At 39.0% G+C, this 17,562-nt stretch overlaps 1 protein-coding gene across 2 annotated transcripts in view; it reads right to left on the bottom strand.

Moving 5' to 3' along the window:
* Positions 1-17,562, bottom strand: part of RELN (reelin) — a 485,569-nt gene that overhangs the window by 36,013 nt on the left and 431,994 nt on the right. For both annotated transcript variants that reach the window (XM_016219582.2, XM_087821107.1), the window contains exons 46-48: positions 14,506-14,674; positions 2,383-2,523; positions 931-1,108 (exon numbers count right to left, since the gene is read on the bottom strand). In XM_016219582.2, coding sequence (XP_016075068.2) covers positions 931-1,108; positions 2,383-2,523; positions 14,506-14,674 — 488 coding nt within the window. The remainder of the gene's footprint in view (positions 1-930; positions 1,109-2,382; positions 2,524-14,505; positions 14,675-17,562) is intronic.

Genomic DNA, 17,562 nt, shown 5'->3' with positions numbered 1-17,562 from the left:
TTAATGTAGGTAGGTAGAGATTTCTTGGTTGAACATATGAGGTAGAGATTTCTTGGTTGAACATATGAGGAAAACTAGGCCTTTTAGAGTTCCACCTAAGCTAGGAAGAGTATTGTGAACACACACTGCATTCCTAGTTAGTGGCGTTGATCATAAAAATACTATATATTGTATGTTCTCTTGTTACTCTTGGGCCTAAAACACTGGATATAAATAATGTACTTCATTGGCACAAATGCAAACTCTAAGGTAGGGCATGATAGGGAAATAAAGAACTGATAGTGAATTTATAATTTTTTAAAATTAAATTGCCTATGAAGGGTATTTAATTATGGTATTGGATAAATACTATTATTAAACAAGTCATTTTTGGCAGCAATGTAGAATGAGCATAAATTTCTGAAATAAATTTTCTAACATTGCTGCTGTCATTCACAAAATAATTTGCTATAAATACAAATATCTAGTAATTACTGACCATTATTCTTTCTTAGATAATTTACAGAAAGGATTAATTGTTATTAATAAATTCAGAAAACATTGAAGCTCATTTTCCAGATTTTGGCCCCTTAAATCCGAAATCTGTCCCAAGCTCAAGAGTTTTCAATTACAGCATCATCAAGATGGAAGCCCTCAGACATTGTACAAGCACTCTCTCCCAGGATGGAAATTCACTTATGTTCTAAAAACCTGTACTTAAATATGCCTTGTGTTGGCAATACTCTGCATAATTAAATTGTCTCAACTGACCTGTGATAGGAAAATGTTGGAATTAGTATTTTCTCTATGTATAAAGTTGCAAGTTCAGATCTGAGTTGTGCATTTAGAGTGTATAACTTGGCATCTGCCAATTAAACTTCAAAAGAGGCTCTGCTATTTGGGGGAAACTCAGAGGACGCAGAAATGAATAACCTGTAGCCAGCCACTCACCCCGCTGAAATGGAGAGCCATTCCTGATGCCACAGCTCCACACACGGTACTTAATTTCCCCCCGTTCACAGTGAGCCAGTTCTGGTTGGATGGAGCTCGATTGAAGTTGTCTTTGAGCTGAGTTGGAAGGGACATCTCGGGCTCATCACAGTACAGGCCACCCCACTGCTCATCACAGCTGGGTATGGAGAAAGAGAAAGGAAAAGTCAACATCAAACAAAGCCCCCATAAGAGCGTTCTCAAATTAGTGAAGCCAACTCTTTTTCCCAGTCCATGATGATGAAAGGCTACTCATCTTTACAGAGCTTGCCAGAATTCATCTGCTCTCCTTGAGAGTGCTTTAGGTTAAAAATAAGCTGTGAATTAAATGCCTCTAGACTATCCTAAAGTAGTGATGTGGGCTTACAGGTGGAGAGAAAGAAGCACCTTCAGAATTTACTAAAGCCCTGTCTCTATATGACACAGCTCTGGATGGCTGATAAACAGTTGCAGCTGCCAAACTAAACTGGTAGGCCTTAATAATTGACAAAATTGGTCTTTTTAATAGAGCCTTTGGGCCAATTGGGAATCCAAGAAGCCATGTTCCCAACAGCAGAAGGATACTTTGGATAGCATGTGCCCTCTTTGACCAAAGGACGGACTTTTTTGTTTGATGTGGAAAGAAATATGAATGCAGAATTGGGAGGTTCAGGAGCCTCAGAGATCATTCTGGATATGGGCTAGAGTCATTAAACAAAAAAGGAAAGACTTCCCAGGTGTGTGAAGATTAGTGGAGAGGGAACGATGAAATCTCCCTCAGCATCTTCATTCATACTACCTCTCAAACAGTATAATCTTTGAAAATAAAGCACAGGGGCCTGCAGTACACTACACAACACTCACTCACTCACTCACTCACTCACTCACTCACTCACTCACTCACTCACTCACACCTTCTTTAGATCCTTCCAAAGATGCCAAGGATCTCTAAGAGTAAAATACTAAGCCTCTCCATCAAATGTCTGGTAAACTGATCAGGCATTTATATACTTTCTTATGCAAACAATACAGGAAGGCCAATTAATCCACAGTTAATGCATATCATTACATATATTCAGACCTAAGTGAGGAAAATATATAATGATGTGTTTTTGGTTAAAACATACTGAACCCCTGATCCTTTTCTAATGTCTATTTCAAGGTTCTGGTGTATCACAGAAACACGGAAGGAAAGAAAACACAGTCAGTTATAATTCAGCCTTCTCCTGACAAGATAGCTAGTGTTCAGTTCTTAATCTCCAAGCAAGAATAAAGATACAATCGTCATAAACTCTGTAGCTAGCTCAGTATCAGATTTTAGGAAAAATGTATAAGGTAGCTTTGACATGATGAATAAACCAGTTTCAGAAAAATCTCCTGGCTGGAATTTGAGTCAGGAATTTTCTACAGAAGGAAGAAAACAAATCTACTTACACACAGTTTCCTTGGATGCACCTCCCATGGCCACTGCACATGTCTATGCAGCCATCCCCAATATAGACATTATCTATTGCCCACGTCTGCTGCTTGTCAAAAGGAGCTGGTTGATGCCAACGGAAACGAGTGGCTTGGGATCTTTGAAGAAAAAGAGAATCACAATGAAGAATGTGGTAAAAAAGGTGTGTTCTGGTGCGTTTGAACAAGTGCATGGAGGAAGGTAACATAAATGCACGGACATCCCCACTCGTGCTCTGAAAAGACGATTCATTATTGCAACATTCTGTGCAAAACTCTGATTAACAAAACCAAACCAAACTGAACTGTAATAGCTTGAGAATTTTGGGCCAATGATCTTTCTGAGCCTTGTAAAAACAGACTAAAACAGAAACTAAAACTAGTCCCCAAACCAGTAGCCTCAGGGGAACAGTGAGCCCTGAATTTTGTGTGGGACCACTGTGGAGTGACTCTGGGGCTGCTGCTAACTTATGTTTGCAAATTAGAAAAAGATGCCAGTCCTTGAGCAGCCACAACCCCTCTGCATTTGACTTGGGAAGCAGGCTATGGGTTGGATTTCAACTCCTACTCCTCCCTAAAGCTTGACACTCATGTGGAATGGGCATACTGGTCTAACTCACATGGCATCTGTGGGAGTTTTCACATGAAAGCTTTAAGAAGACACTAGGAGTGAAAATCAGAAGGATTGGTGAAACCCTAGATAACTAGACAGACAGAGAGGGTTATAAATAAGACTAGACTTATTTTATATTGATTTAAATGCAATATAAATAAAACCAAAACAAACATTCTCCCATTCTAGAAGTAGAAATATATTTGCTTAGTTGTACAGTTTTGGGGAGTGTCTTGTTCAGAAACACAAATAAATGTATGTTTTCAGCGACACTAGGTGGCAGTAAAATCCAAAAAATGCCTGAGGCTCAAATGAGTTTGAACATTCAATGACCCAGAGGAAATAATTAGCCAGAGCAAGTTTTGTTTTATGGACTCAGATACGTTTGTTATTAACAGACTGGTAATCACTCAACTGAGATATATCTGCTTCAGGCAGGGCAAAAGACCAAACAACAGCAAGGCTTTCATATTTTCTAATGGAAAACATTTCTATTAAGTTTAGAAAATAGAAAAGAAACAGATCAGAACTAAAATTTTCACACTGAAAATAAAGAGTTCAGTTTGATATTTGTTTACGGAGCATCTATGCACTAACAGACTTCTCCACAATCCTTCTTGCTCACCAGCCCCCGTATTACTCCCAGCAGAGAAGGGTCTACCTAATTCCCTCCCACCACATCCTATTGCCTTTAACTCCAACCCCAAACTCCTCTTTGACCCACCAGGCTCTGCAAGAGCTGGGCCCTGTCCACTAATCCCTCATCCTGGCTCCTCACTCTGGACCACGCTAATCCCTCATCCTGGCTACTCACTCTGGAGCACGGCCCCTTCTCTTAGTTCCCAAAGCTCACAGATCTCTCACCTCTGCCTGCATATTTTCCTCTCTCTGCCTAGTTAACCCCTGTGTGGCCTTTAGGTCTCAGAGGAAATGCCAGGTACTCACAGAGAAAGTTTTCTTTGTGGTCCCTTTAAAAATTACATTTCTTCTATAGCAAACTGTTCTTTTCCTTTTATAGTATTGACTATAACTGTAGTCATGTTTATTTGCACACGTATTTCTTAAATGTCTGTCTCCTCCTCAGAAGAGTAAGTTATAAGGGAGCAGGGTTAATCCCTTTTGCCTAACATTATACACTCAGGGCACAGTTCCTAGCTCTTAGTAGGTGCTCTACAGGTGCAGGGAGTTGGTATCTAGGGCAGCCATTCTCACAGGACATTATGTGAAGAAGGAGCCTGCAGTTATGCAACTCAGTGGCTCTGCTCATCACTTTATTTTAGTGACTAACTTTATTAATAGCTATGCCTGTTAATGCTCAGCAACATCTTATAAATAATATAATGGAATATCACATTTCCATAGCACATCATCACTTGGATTCTGATAACAAGTCAACACATTTATTTCTCCTGTCCTTCTTTACATTATAAGCTTCTGAAGGGCAGGGAATATCTCTGTATTCTTTTGGGGAACACTGTTTTGTACCTTCAGGGTCTACAGAGAGTAGGCAAGTATTGAAATTTCCTTGTTCCTTTAATGTTTTATACATTCTCCATCAAAGTGATACTATCACTTTGTATCAAAAGTGCTTATTTTTTTTGTGTGTGTAATTTCCTATTAGATTATTCTGGTTATTTATCATTTTATTGTGGGTGGCACCTAAAGATTGGGCTTCATAAACATTTACTGAAAGGATATTAAGTTAACAGCAATAAAGATGGCCAGGAAGAATGAAATAAGAGATGTCTTGTAGATGGGTGGGCAGGGCTGGGGGTCAGCTGTGGAGGGGGCAGTGATCTGATGTTAAAGGAAAAGGAGAACTTCCTTGCTGTTCGGAGGTGGCATTGGCTGCCTAGTAGGTGGTGGCTTTCTAATCACTGGTTGTGTTTAATCAGTCTGGGCAGCCACTTAACAGAGAGATTGTACAGAAGATTTAAGAGCCAGATGCATTATTGGGGCTGAAAGCTTTAATGGGGACTTCTAACCATGATACTTTCAAATAAGGGCTCTGATCTGTACTCTGGTACTAGTAAATTCTATGCCCATAGTGAGTAACTTAACATACAATGAGGGGGTTAAATTAGATGATTTTTAAGGCCCATCTCAAGTGTGATGATTTATATCCTTGGGAATAACACCTAGTAATGATGTACCCATAAAACAGGAGTACATACACTAGCCAATGTTAATGTATAAGAAAAGGAAACACATTCATTAAGAGGATGAATTGGAATAGAAGTTAAAAATAAAAGTCTGGGAGTGCCCTTTCCCTTTTCACCAAAGACTGCACCTCCAATGCTGTCTGAGCTGGAACACCAAAGATGCCTCCCTGGAGCGGAGAGGAGCAGACCAGCACAGGCCAGAGCAGACAGGCACAGAGTGGAGCAGATCAGTGCAGGCCAGAAGAGCTGTCCAGTCAGAGGCAAGCCTGGCCCCAGGGCTGCCTTACTGTTGTGCTGTATCACAATTGAGCTGTTTTACAGCCCTGCAGCCAGGAAAAAAATGCAAGCCTGGAAGTTGAAATGCCAGGACATCTTGTTCCCAGCCCTGTCACAGCTCCACTGTGACATGAGGCCAAACCACTGATGCTCACAGGCTTACACTTCCCCACCCGTACAACTAGGAAATGCTACTTCCCACCTCACAAGGGTGTTGTGATAATTAATTAGTTCGTGTTTTCCACGACCTACGAGTATCTGAAGTCCCTTGGCAGGTGTCATCATTTATCCTGAAGCTTCCTTATAATGACAGCCACCACCAGCTGGAGTTGGGAAGAAAATGGCCCCAAAGCAGATTTCTCCTTTTTTTCATATCCTTGAAATGTCTCACCTTGCTCCTTTTCTGAGTTTATATAATTTCCTGTCCATCCATATAGCACATAGCAAGTGCTCCTAAGTGTCATTTAATAATTAACTATCCATTGGTAAGCAGTTAAAAATGCCCCTGCCAATAGTATGGTTTCCATCACTGCCCTCCCTGGGAGCCTTCCCCCAAACCTTTTCTCTACATAGGTTTCGGTATACATTGCAGAGTCTGAATCTGCTCTTTTCTTCAAGACAACTTTATCTATGAAGTCCTTGTTGTCATCATCAGGAGAAAAAGCCCTTGATAGCAACCATACATATTTTTAACCTCTTCACTATTCCCTGATATTTCTTTTACTCTCAAGCAGATAACATAAAATACTTAGAACTAGAAGACATAGCCCAACACTCCCACTCTACCAGTGAAGAAGTTGAGGCCCAGTGCCCTAAGTCACAAAACTGAGACAAGATAAGGATGTCTTAGTCCGTTATTACTTTGTATTCTCATTTATTAAATCCCTCAAAACTCTAACTCAATCTCTACAGAATAATCCTCCACCTACCATAACCCCTAAATACGAATGGTTGTTCAGCTATGGAAGGCTGTGTGTATTGCTGCTGTATGTACATGTCTATTCGCCTTGACTTCTGCAAGTCAATGTCATGGCTGAAGCCTCTGACTCTCTGTTTCTGAATTATAGGCTGTGAAATGTCTGTCCCATTTCAAAATGTTATCCAAGATCTTGCCTTTATATTTGGCATAAAATTTCCTCAATTAGTCTATCTTTCTTTGTTTTAGACAGAAGTGGAGAATGTTCCAAAGAAGATATATAAATGACAGATAAATGCATGAAAGGCTGTTCAACATCCTTTAGTGATTAGAGAAATTGAAATAAAAATCACAATAAGATACAACTTTATACCCACTAGGATGACTATGATTAAAAGCAAACACAGCAATAATAAGTGTTGGCAGAGAGGTGGAGAAATCTGAACCCAAATACTGTGGGAATGTAAAATGGTGTAGCTGTTGTCAGTTTCTCAAAACGTAGAATGTAGAGTTAAAATATGATCCAGCAATTCCATTCATAGGTGTATACCTGGGAAAAGCATAGATCAGATTAACTGAACACAGGGTCACAACCATGACCTACAGACAAGAGCTAGAGAAAAAGTAGGCTTTTCTCTAAAAAGGAAGCATGAACTTTGGTACCAGGCATGTGAAAGAATTGCTTGTGGTAAAAGGCTCCAAAAGGCTGGACCACCTGACAAGGGACACAGAATCTCTGCTGTGGGGGAGATCTTCATGAAGGAAAAGAGGACACTGAGCTATGAACAAAAAGGAAAGCACACTTTGGTGCTGAAAGGAGAGGATGACTCTTAGAAACTGTTTTGTACAAGTGACTCATTTCACAGGTGTTGGGAATGCCATTCAAGTAAGGGGGCTTCTACAGCTTCTCAGTTTAGAACTGAATCTAGAACTCACTGTCTCCTGACTCAGCACATTATTGCTGCAATTGATGTGTTACTGAGAAACCTGGTTGTCCTAGATGGCAGGGAAAGGCTGGAACACCATAGACTTGGCAGTTAGCAGGGGACAATTAATTTAGGTACCTGAGAATTTCTGGTAGAAAATTATCTTGGTGATTATAATTAATACTAGGAATGTGTAGGAGACTAAATGACTGTAGCATTTTTAGGTAACATTAATCTGACCATGAAAGAATGTATATTGTCGTTTAATTTTCCTTTCTCCTAAATGTCATTAAATACACTGGGGTCTGAAAACTAACATAAGGAGACAGTGTTTGGACTACAGGTTATGACCCCAAACATGTGAGAAAGGTAAAGTACCCTCATAAGTTGACCTCGATCCTTCATGATATCTCTCTGGAACTAGGGTGGAAAGCATATTAGAGTTAGCAGTAGAAGAATGTAAATGAGCCACACATATGGCCTTTTTTCCTTCCTTGATAGAGACCAAATGAAGAACTTTGGTATAATCCTGGTTCAACCTCTGTGTGTCTATGGGAAAAATCAAATAACCTTCCTGTGTCTGAGTCTTCAGCTTGAAAGGTAGGCAGGGGACTCCAGGTTAAAGGTGACTTAAGAGGTAAACCAACCAATTATATTGATTTGTACCCTAGTTTGAAAAAAAACTATAATACGTTTTATGAGACAATCAGGGACATCTGAATATTGAATACTGAGTATTAAATAAAAAATAATTAGCTTTTAGGTGTGATTATATCACAGTTATGTTTTTTAAAAAGTCATTTTTAATAGATATATTAAAATATTTACAGTTGAAATGACATAATGTCTGGTATTTGCTTCCACATGGGGGTGGGAGTGAGTGGAGCTATTGATGAAACAAGGTTGGTTTTGAATTGATAATTGTTGAAGCTAGGTGATGATTATATGGAAGTATATTGTACTATTCTCTTTAATTCTGTATGTTTGAATGGAAAACAGATAAATGTGAGCCAAAAGTAATCTGTGGTCCCTTCGCACTCATTGTGGAATTTTGATTAGAGGATTATAATAAAAGAGAAGGGCTATCCCCTTTTTGTTTTTTTTGATAAAATAAGGTTGGCCCTAGCAGGTTTGGCTCAGCGGCTAGGGCATCAGCCTGAGGACTGAAGAGTCCTGGGTTTGATTTTGGCCAAGGGCATGTACCTCGGTTGCAGGCTCTGTCCCCGACCTTGGTTGGGAGGCGACCAATTGATGTGTCTCTCTCACATCGGTGTTCCTCTCTTTCCCTCTCTCTCACCCTTCCACTCTCTCTGAAAAGCAATGGAAAAAATATCCTCAGGTGAGGATTAAAAAAAAATAAGGTTGCATTATTTTTGTTGATAGTTACAATCAGTAATGATAATAAAAACTACAGTGTTCTGAGTAAGCCCACTAAGGCTTCATATACACTGGCCCATCCTTCAAATGAAAGTACCTTCCTATAACTTACAAAACATATTCTCAATGGAGAATTACTTATATTTAATTGTTAAAACAATCTTAAGAATTCTTAAGGATCTATCCATAGCAATATGTACAAAATACAGCCAAATCTCAAATTCTCTGATCAAACTTCAGCAACAAGGTTGACAACTGGTAAAGCTTAGAGGTAATGAAGAATTTCTGGAAATAGTTTAAATAGTCTCTGTTGTAGTGGAAATGGAAACAGGTTTAATTTGTTTTAGTATAATGCCAAAATATTATTAATATATTCAGTATGTGAAAATTAGTGGTACCATGGTTTATATCAGACAAACTGACTTTATGTTCTCTAGTCCTGAATGACCAGCAGAAATTTGGTAAAGTTATAGCAGCAATGCTTAAAGTATCAAAATAATGCATTAGAAAATGGATATGTAAGAGAAGTCCAAAGCTTCCTCAACTTGATTGAAAATTTTTAATAAAATGTTCAGTAATATGAATGCTTGGCAAAAGTCTTTCAAAAGATACTATTAAGTTGGACATAACAATGGAGAGAAATAAAGAATACCAGGGAAAGTTTAAAGAATCTATCCTTTAAAAAATAAACTTGTAATTCCCTTGAATATTTCTCCATAGTGAACTCAGTAAATACTGTGCTTTGTTATTTGACCTTTTCTTCATTTGCAGTTACAGTAGGTGGAAATATCATTGAAAAATATACTCCCTCCCTAAATTTGTTTACCTGCAAAAAGCTATAGCCTCCTCCACCCACCATCTCACCTCCCCAGTTGCTATACAATCTTCTTGCCCTTTGTGTGCTTATCACCTTTCCTTTAAACTTCCTGCAAACATTAAGCAGCTTCCATGCTGTGGTTAAAACCACGTGGCTTTCAAAGTGCTGTAGTTAATCTTTAAAGACTGTGGTATCAGCTAGGTCATTAGGGATAGCAGAAGGGAATGGATCATCTTCAAACTGTGACTTAAAATAGCCAAGTCACACCTGAGCCTTCCAGTGGCAGCTCCCCCCTCTACCTTTCTGGGTGGATTTGAGTTACCTGCCCTTCCACTGACTCACCCTGGTTCTCAGGTGACATTTCAAGAGCCCATGCCACTTGAGCCACCTGTTATTTTTAGTCTGGGGTTAGTAAAGAGGAGGAGGCAGATTCAGGTTAGGGGCTATGAAACTGATTTTGGCATCTTCCTATCTTTTTCATTCTCTCTCAAGGACTCCTGGTACTCTCCCTTCCTCTCTCTTCTAGAACCATATCTCTCAGGCAAGCCATAAAGATGAAGTACTAATATAGTGGTTAAGCCCATGGGCTCTTGGGCCAGACAAGCTGTATTTATTTTCAGTGTCTTACTGAAACTGTTCTTCTGAGGGTCACTGACTATCTCCTTATTGAAAAAATTTTAGTAAATTTATTGTGAAACTTTTTTCTTCATGATTCTCTGTAGCATTTATTACTGGTGACTACTTCTTCCTGCTTGACACTTTCTTCTCACTGGCTTTTGGATATCACATTATTCTGACTTTTCTTCTACCTCCATGACTGCATCCTCCTGTTTCCTTTAATAGTCATTTCCACTCAGTCTGCAATTAAATTTAGGGCTCCTTTCTTTTCTTTTTAAATGCTCTCCTATGGAGAGCTGATGCAATTTTACAGCATTGCCTATCACCTCTATGCTCATGCCTCCAAATTTACTATCTTTCTTTGTCTCCAATCTTTGTATCTCTGTCAAATGGATGTTTGCATTTGTATCTAATTCAGTATTAATTGATTAATTTTGCCATATTGTCCTTCCTGGAATCAACTTTAACTCTCTTCCCACGTCTCACCACTCTCTCAGGTTTCAAACTTTAGTCATCTCTCGATGAGTGCATAAAGAAGAAATTGTTACTGAGTTTTAGAAATTCTTTCTTTGAAATGTCCTATAATATCTGCCCCTTCCCCTCTATGTTAGCTATAGCTCAGACCCTCGTTATTTCATGTATAGTCATTAGCACAATGCCTTTGCCACTTGCCTCTTACTTGAGTCTCTCTGTTCTCCCAACTTTTTTTCTTGGAAGAATATTCTCAGCTCAAAACCCATCATAGTTCATTTCTCCTGGAAGTCTAACTCCGTTGCCTTGCTTCAAACTCGCTATAAGTTAACCTAACTCTACTAACTACTTTCCACAGCTTCCAGATATGAGCCCTCTGCTTCTGTCTGCAGCTCCTATACTCTACCCAGGCTCATGTGCCCTGTTCACACAGTTCCCCTAATTTAGAATGTTCTCCTTACCCACCTATTCTTAGCTGTCCTTTGAGGGGCCATCTCTTCTACAAAACCCTCTTGAACTCTAGCATTGAACACTATCTTCCATTTCTTAATATCTATAGCATTTCTAGCCCATTCCTTAGTGAAGCTCTAAATTACACACAGCATGTATTATTTTAAAGTTGTTTATTGGGTATACTTCTCATTTCTCCCAATCATATTGTAACCTCCCACAGGGCAGGAACTTAACATAGTGTCCTGCTGTGGGCTCACTCTGGTTAAGCTAATTTAGGTTAAGCTAATTCCAGGAAGATCTAACTTAACCAGTGTATATGGGGAGGAATACACGCTATGATTCCATCTACCCCAATTTATTTAGGTTTTAATGTAACAATGTTTGGAGTAGAGTAGGATTTATCTTGAGTTTAGTTGTCTCAGTGTTCCCTTCCCAGTGAAAAGCACAGGAATGCCTTCAGTTTCACAATTCAGAAACCAGGCAGTCATCTTCCACATTGCCCTTTCCCTCACCCCCCCATGTCCATTTCATCATTAAGCTCAGTCAATTGTATTGCCTCCATTTCTCTAGAATTTCTTATGTCAGCTGCACCTTAGTCCAAGCTACTAGCACTTGCTGTCTTTTTAAGAGTCTCCTTATATCTACTCTTACCCTCCACAACTTGTTCTCCAGTTAGAATAAACTTTTCTGAATGCAAATCTGATCATGTCTCCCTATTCCCAAGCACTCTAGCAGGTTTTTCATTGTTTATATAACAAATCCACAAATCCCACAATGTCCAACTTACAATGACCTTCATGGTCTCACTATCTCACACCTCATTCCACTTTCTCTGTTTCTCTCTCTGGTTCATTCTTTCAGTATCTCAAATACCTGCTTCCTCCTACAACAGGCTGTTTTCCTTGTATGCAACACTCTTCCCCTTACTCTTCATCTGCTTAACTCCTACACATCCTTCATATTTTACCTCAATTATCCTTTTTCAGGAAAGCATTCCTTGACTTTCTTGACCAAGGCAAATCTCCCTATGATATATAATGTCTTAGCATCACACAACTGTCTATCTCTTATCACAGTTGAATTTTATATTTACTTCTGTGATTACTGGGGATTTCCCCCTCACTGGATTTAAAGCTCCTTGAGGCAGGAATAAGCTCAGGCTCTCACATGGAACTAGCACATAATTAAATATTTCAAAAGTATTTAACGAATGACTAAATGGTTGAATAATCACTAACTGATGACTACTGGCCATTTCAGTTTGGTTAATGGTTTGAAGTTAATTTGTGGACAACCAACCTCAGATTTACCACCATTGTACCAATAATACTGGGATGCTAGCTTGTGGTCACAAGTGAGTGAGTGGAGAGACCTACAACTGGCACATTGTCACACCCTATATAGCACATGGCTTTAAGTTGTCAGATCTTGTTTGTTTATAGGAAAGAGCTACAAACTAAAATTTTCAATTCTGTCCTGGTGGACAACATAAATACTGATGTCTTAGCACTTGGCAGATGATGAGGCAGGAAGTTCAACCCAAGGCAAGGAAACGCCATGTTTAAAAAGTGAGTGGATGCCTGGGCGTGGCTCAGTGGTTGAGCGTCGACCTAGGGTCCAGGCAATTGGGGTTCGATTCCTGGTCAGGGCACATGCCCGGGTTGCGGGCTCGATCAATGACTTTCTCATCATTGATGTTTCTATCTCTCTCTCTTCCTCGCCTTTCCTCTCTCTAAAATCAATAAAGATATAGTTTAAAAAAATAGTGAGTGGATGTAAGAGCAGATATAGTATAGATATATTAATTTGTGTTGGAGAAAAGTAGTCTGAGCCTGGCACATTGTTCTATTGTTTGGCATGTGGAAGAGCATGATAAGAAGTGGGTCTGGCTTGAGCTCCAACCATCCACGTTTCTTTCTGAATTATCCAAAGGATCTTGTTGACTTATCCAAAAGGCAGTGTTGACTTTAAAACCATTGTACAATATGAGCTTTGAGGGTAGTATAACAAATGAGCTGCACATTTTCAATACAATAGCAAGAGAAAATGAATGCTCGTCAGAATTTTCAAATGTCATTTGAAAGTCAAAATTCTTGTGGGTATGTGTAAGAGACAATTAAAACACAGATCAAAAGATGAGGAATAATTACTTTCCTTGAGTAAAAGATGTAAGGGGATAATGACTAGCTAGAGTAAATCTTAGAATGTCGCTTATTTGAAAAATGCTACCAAGTAGCTGGGTAATAATTCACAGAATGCATCAAGACTTAAAACACTGCTGCCTTAATGGAGGTTTATTTTTCTATTTTACTTATTAAGATCACCTTAATAATTCATGCATGGCAATACCTTTAATGAGCAACAAAATCTCACGTATCTCATTTAAACTTGGCAACTGTGCTGACAGTTAATATAGTCTCATACCTCTGAGCCAGCAATTGTAGAGCAGCCCTGGGCTGTTAGTAACTGAAACCATCCATTTTTGATAATCCTAAGGAAAGTTATGCTCTAGATAAATGGTTGAATTTTATGGTTCTGTTCTAGGAAGACTGATTCATTCTTCACTTGTGGGGAGTCCACCCTATAACTCCTGTCCCACAGACTGCACTGGTTGCTTTGCTTCTTTTGTAAGGGCAGCAACTGATTGCCATTTTCTTGGAGGGAACAGGAATTCCTATACAGATTTTAAAACTTTCCTATGATTAGCACCTACTTAGGTGGAGAAAAAAAAGAGTCAGGTAGCACTATCCCATGAGGTAAGGTGGATTCCCTGCTTTACTCAAAACAGTTTCAAGCACACAGATAATTTAGACTTAACTTCTTACCTGCATTTACTAGGCAATTTTATTAAGTCACCATCATTTCTTTTTTTTTCCATTTATCTTTTTACTATTCCTTTGAAGCAAAGCCACCATCATTTTTTATACACACAATAAGTAAAGGATTTACAATTGTTATTCACATAAAAAAATGCTCCAGGTGATAATTTTCAAGATACTGTTTAAAGTAAAATTTCAAAAGCAGACACTAATTTTAATACACATTTATGATAGCAAATACCCCATTTATATAACACCACTCACTACTATATTTATAGTAGTTTAGCTGACAGAAAATAGAATCTATATATATCTATTTTGTATCCCATGTTCCTGTTTTAAATTTAAGACTTGTTCTTGGCATAGTGAATTAAGTTGGAGAAGCTCACCGATCCAGCCACTGGTTTCTTGCATATGCCATTATTTAAAATATTAAAGTTAAAAGTCAGTAAAAGCCTGGATTTTGGGAAAAGACAGAACAATGTCAGCACAAAAACTGGTTTCTGTGTTACTAAGATTGACTTAATAATTCATCCATGACAATACCATTAACAGGTAACAAAATCTTATGTATCTCATTTAAACTTGCTGTGCTAAATCTGACATGCCAAATCACATCACATTTGGGCTCACTACACACAGAAGCATCCATACCTGGTGTAAGGAGGGAGAGGCAGAGTGATTCTGGTCCACTTGTTGAAAGTGTCTGACACCAGGATCCGCTGCAGGTGATAACGACTGCATTCGACATTGGTAGGCAGACAGTCCCTTACCAATGGGTGCCATGACAATCCAAGATCTACTGAGTATTCTAACTCAATAGCTGAAATAGAAAGCATTATTCTGAATAGAAATACATGTCTATAGACCCAGGAACCATAATTACTTAACGTTTTCATTTCAATCAAATGTCAATTTGATGTCCACCCTCCCGCGCCATAACGTTTCCTATTTTGAGATGTTTCCTGGCTTGATTTTTCCTTCTGTACATTACTAGTTATTAATATTATTTTTAAATTTTATCTTTATTGTTGAAAGTATTACAGATGTCGTCTTTTCTTCTCCACTGACCCCATTAACTTTCCATATTAAAATAATTTTTCTTTTAAGGGGATATAATCAAATGAAACATAAGTAAATTTTACTGAATCAGTCCTTATATTGATTAACATTCAGAACAAACATAACAAAGCTGTTGCTTCATATACAGCTAAAGCAATCATCTCAATAGTTATAATTTATATATATTTATGATTTAATCTAATAGTTATAAAATATGTATTACATAAACACATCTTGCTCTGCTGTGTTATGGGATATACTGGGAAATCAGAAAGGCATAGGACGTAGTTCAAAGCCATGCAATTAGTGCCAAAACATGCAGCCTGCTGTGGGCCTTTGGAAAGATATTTCTTTTCTTTCTCTTCTTCTGAAACATCTAACTTATCCTCCTCATTTTATATTTTTCTCTCTTTTTTCCCTTCTTAAGGCTTTATAAACGGCTTTAATCCCCACCTCCCTACTGAAATTACTTTCTCTAAGGCTGTGAGTTTCAATCATGGCTGCACACTGAAATCAGCTGGGCACTTTTAAAACTACTGATACCAGGGTCCTACTCTCAAAGATTGTGATTTCACTCTTCTGGGAAATGGCCAAGGTGTCAGGAGCTTTAAAGCTCCCCAGGTGATTCTCAGGTACAGCCAGTGTGAGATCACTCACTACCCTAAGGTGCCAGTAGCCTTTCCTAGTTAAATACAATGGATTGTCTCAGTCTTCATTGTACTTGTCCTCCCCATGGCACTGGATGTTATTAGTATTATTTTTAATCCTCACTCAAGCATATTTTTTCCATTGCTTTTCAGAGAGAGTGGAAGGGGGGTAGAGAGAGAGGGAGAGAGAGAGGGAGAAAGAGAGAAACATCTATGTGAGAAAGACACATTGACTGGTTGCCTCCCACACATGCCCTGACTAGGGTTGGGGATGGAGCCTGCAACTGAGGTATGTGCTCTTGGCCAGAATCAAACCTGGGACCCTTTAGTCCATGGGCCGATGCTCCAGCCACTGAGCCAAACAGTGTAGGGCGGCACTGGATATTATTGATCACTCCCTGATTCTTTAAACTTTCTTTTCTGTGCGGAGACATTATTCTGCATCAACTGTCTTACTTTCCCTCTGACTCCTGCGCTAACTAACCCAGCTATGGGCCTTCTTCCAGACTCCATTTCTGTTCTCTTCTACATGTGTACTCTTAGGGCTTTAACTACGACCTCTGTGCCTAATTTTATGTCTCAAAATTGATTTTATTCATTCAACAAACATTCATTCAGCTTGGCATGGTGCTGGATGTTGGCATACTATCATGCATAGTATGGACAATGTTCCCACTTTCCATATGGAAAGTCCTCTTCACTAAATATCTCTACTCAAAACTACTTTCACCCAAACTAAAGAAACAGTTATCATTTCCCCTCATAAATAAACATCTTTTAAACTACCAAATTCTATCAGTGACAAAACTTTTGCACTAGTTTTCTAGGTTCAAAATTTATGTTATTTTAAAAATTTTACTATTCTCTCTCCTTTACCCTCTCTGCTCAACCTGTGGCCTAGTTTTGAGCACTGCTGCTTCTTTCTTTTTTGCTTGCATGGTCTTGTATCAATTTTATACATTCCATTTCTCTTCATGACCCACAGTGCAGGTCTTCATTACCTCCCACGGAGATTACCACCAAGGCTTCTTCACTGGGATTCTTCCCTCCTCAGCTCCTTCAGTTCCTGGGCTAATCTCTCTGAAACATACCGTAGCACTCCTCTGTACCTGTGCCTTCTTATTCATGACCTGGTTAAGCATAAATTCCTGTGACTGTTAAGGCACTGTGTTGCCAAATGTGCTTATCCACTTTCCTCTTTCACTTTATCATTTGGTTCAACCTCTCTCAAGATGTTGCACCAACCTACAGTAGAAAGTACACATGGCTGAGCTCATAGGGCAGAGTTTCAGACCTGGTGCCGCTGCAGGCCAATCATGTGATAACTTACCTCCTTGAGTTCTCATTAACCTCCTATGCTAATGAGGGAGCAGGTATCTTGGACCTTAAAGTCCTTTTGTATTTTCAAATTCAGCACTCTGCTCTGCTTCATTAGACTTAAATATTATCTGTTCAGGATGGTCTGCTCATAGTTTCCCCCACAGTACAGGAGAGCCCTCACCTCTGCTTCTTTGTTTATGCTGTCAGACAGCGTGGGGTGTTCTCTTCTCTCCATTCACCCTTCAAAGCCACTACAACAATCAATGCCACTTGAGACTTAGCTCCTTTATGAAATCTTACCAAACTCCTTGGATTGACCATCCATTGGTCATCTCTCTCTTCTTTGAACTCTCATTACACTTTGCATCAGTACCACTCTATGGAGCATTTGATTTAGTCATTTATTGGACTCAGTCTTTTGACGTATCCCCTTGACTATACTGTACCTATTAAGGACAGGGTATGTACCTTATACTTTTCCAAGTTCCACTTCTACTGTCCAGTTTAGTGTTGGCTAATTGATTGAATCTGAGGTAGAAAGAGTACTTCTGTGATCCCCCAGAATGTGCATTAAGTTCAAACTAATGAAAATATGAAAAATCTGGATTTTGCATGACCTTGGAAGTAACCAATTTTCTCAGATTTTGGCATCCCCAGAATCTAAAACAGAACAAGGTCCTTG

The sequence above is a fragment of the Miniopterus natalensis genome, chromosome 10 (assembly GCF_054644295.1).
Source record: "Miniopterus natalensis isolate mMinNat1 chromosome 10, mMinNat1.hap1, whole genome shotgun sequence".
Classification (NCBI taxonomy): domain Eukaryota; kingdom Metazoa; phylum Chordata; class Mammalia; order Chiroptera; family Miniopteridae; genus Miniopterus; species Miniopterus natalensis.
Note: the sequence above shows the minus strand (reverse complement) of the source record. Positions and strands in the feature narration are given on the sequence as shown.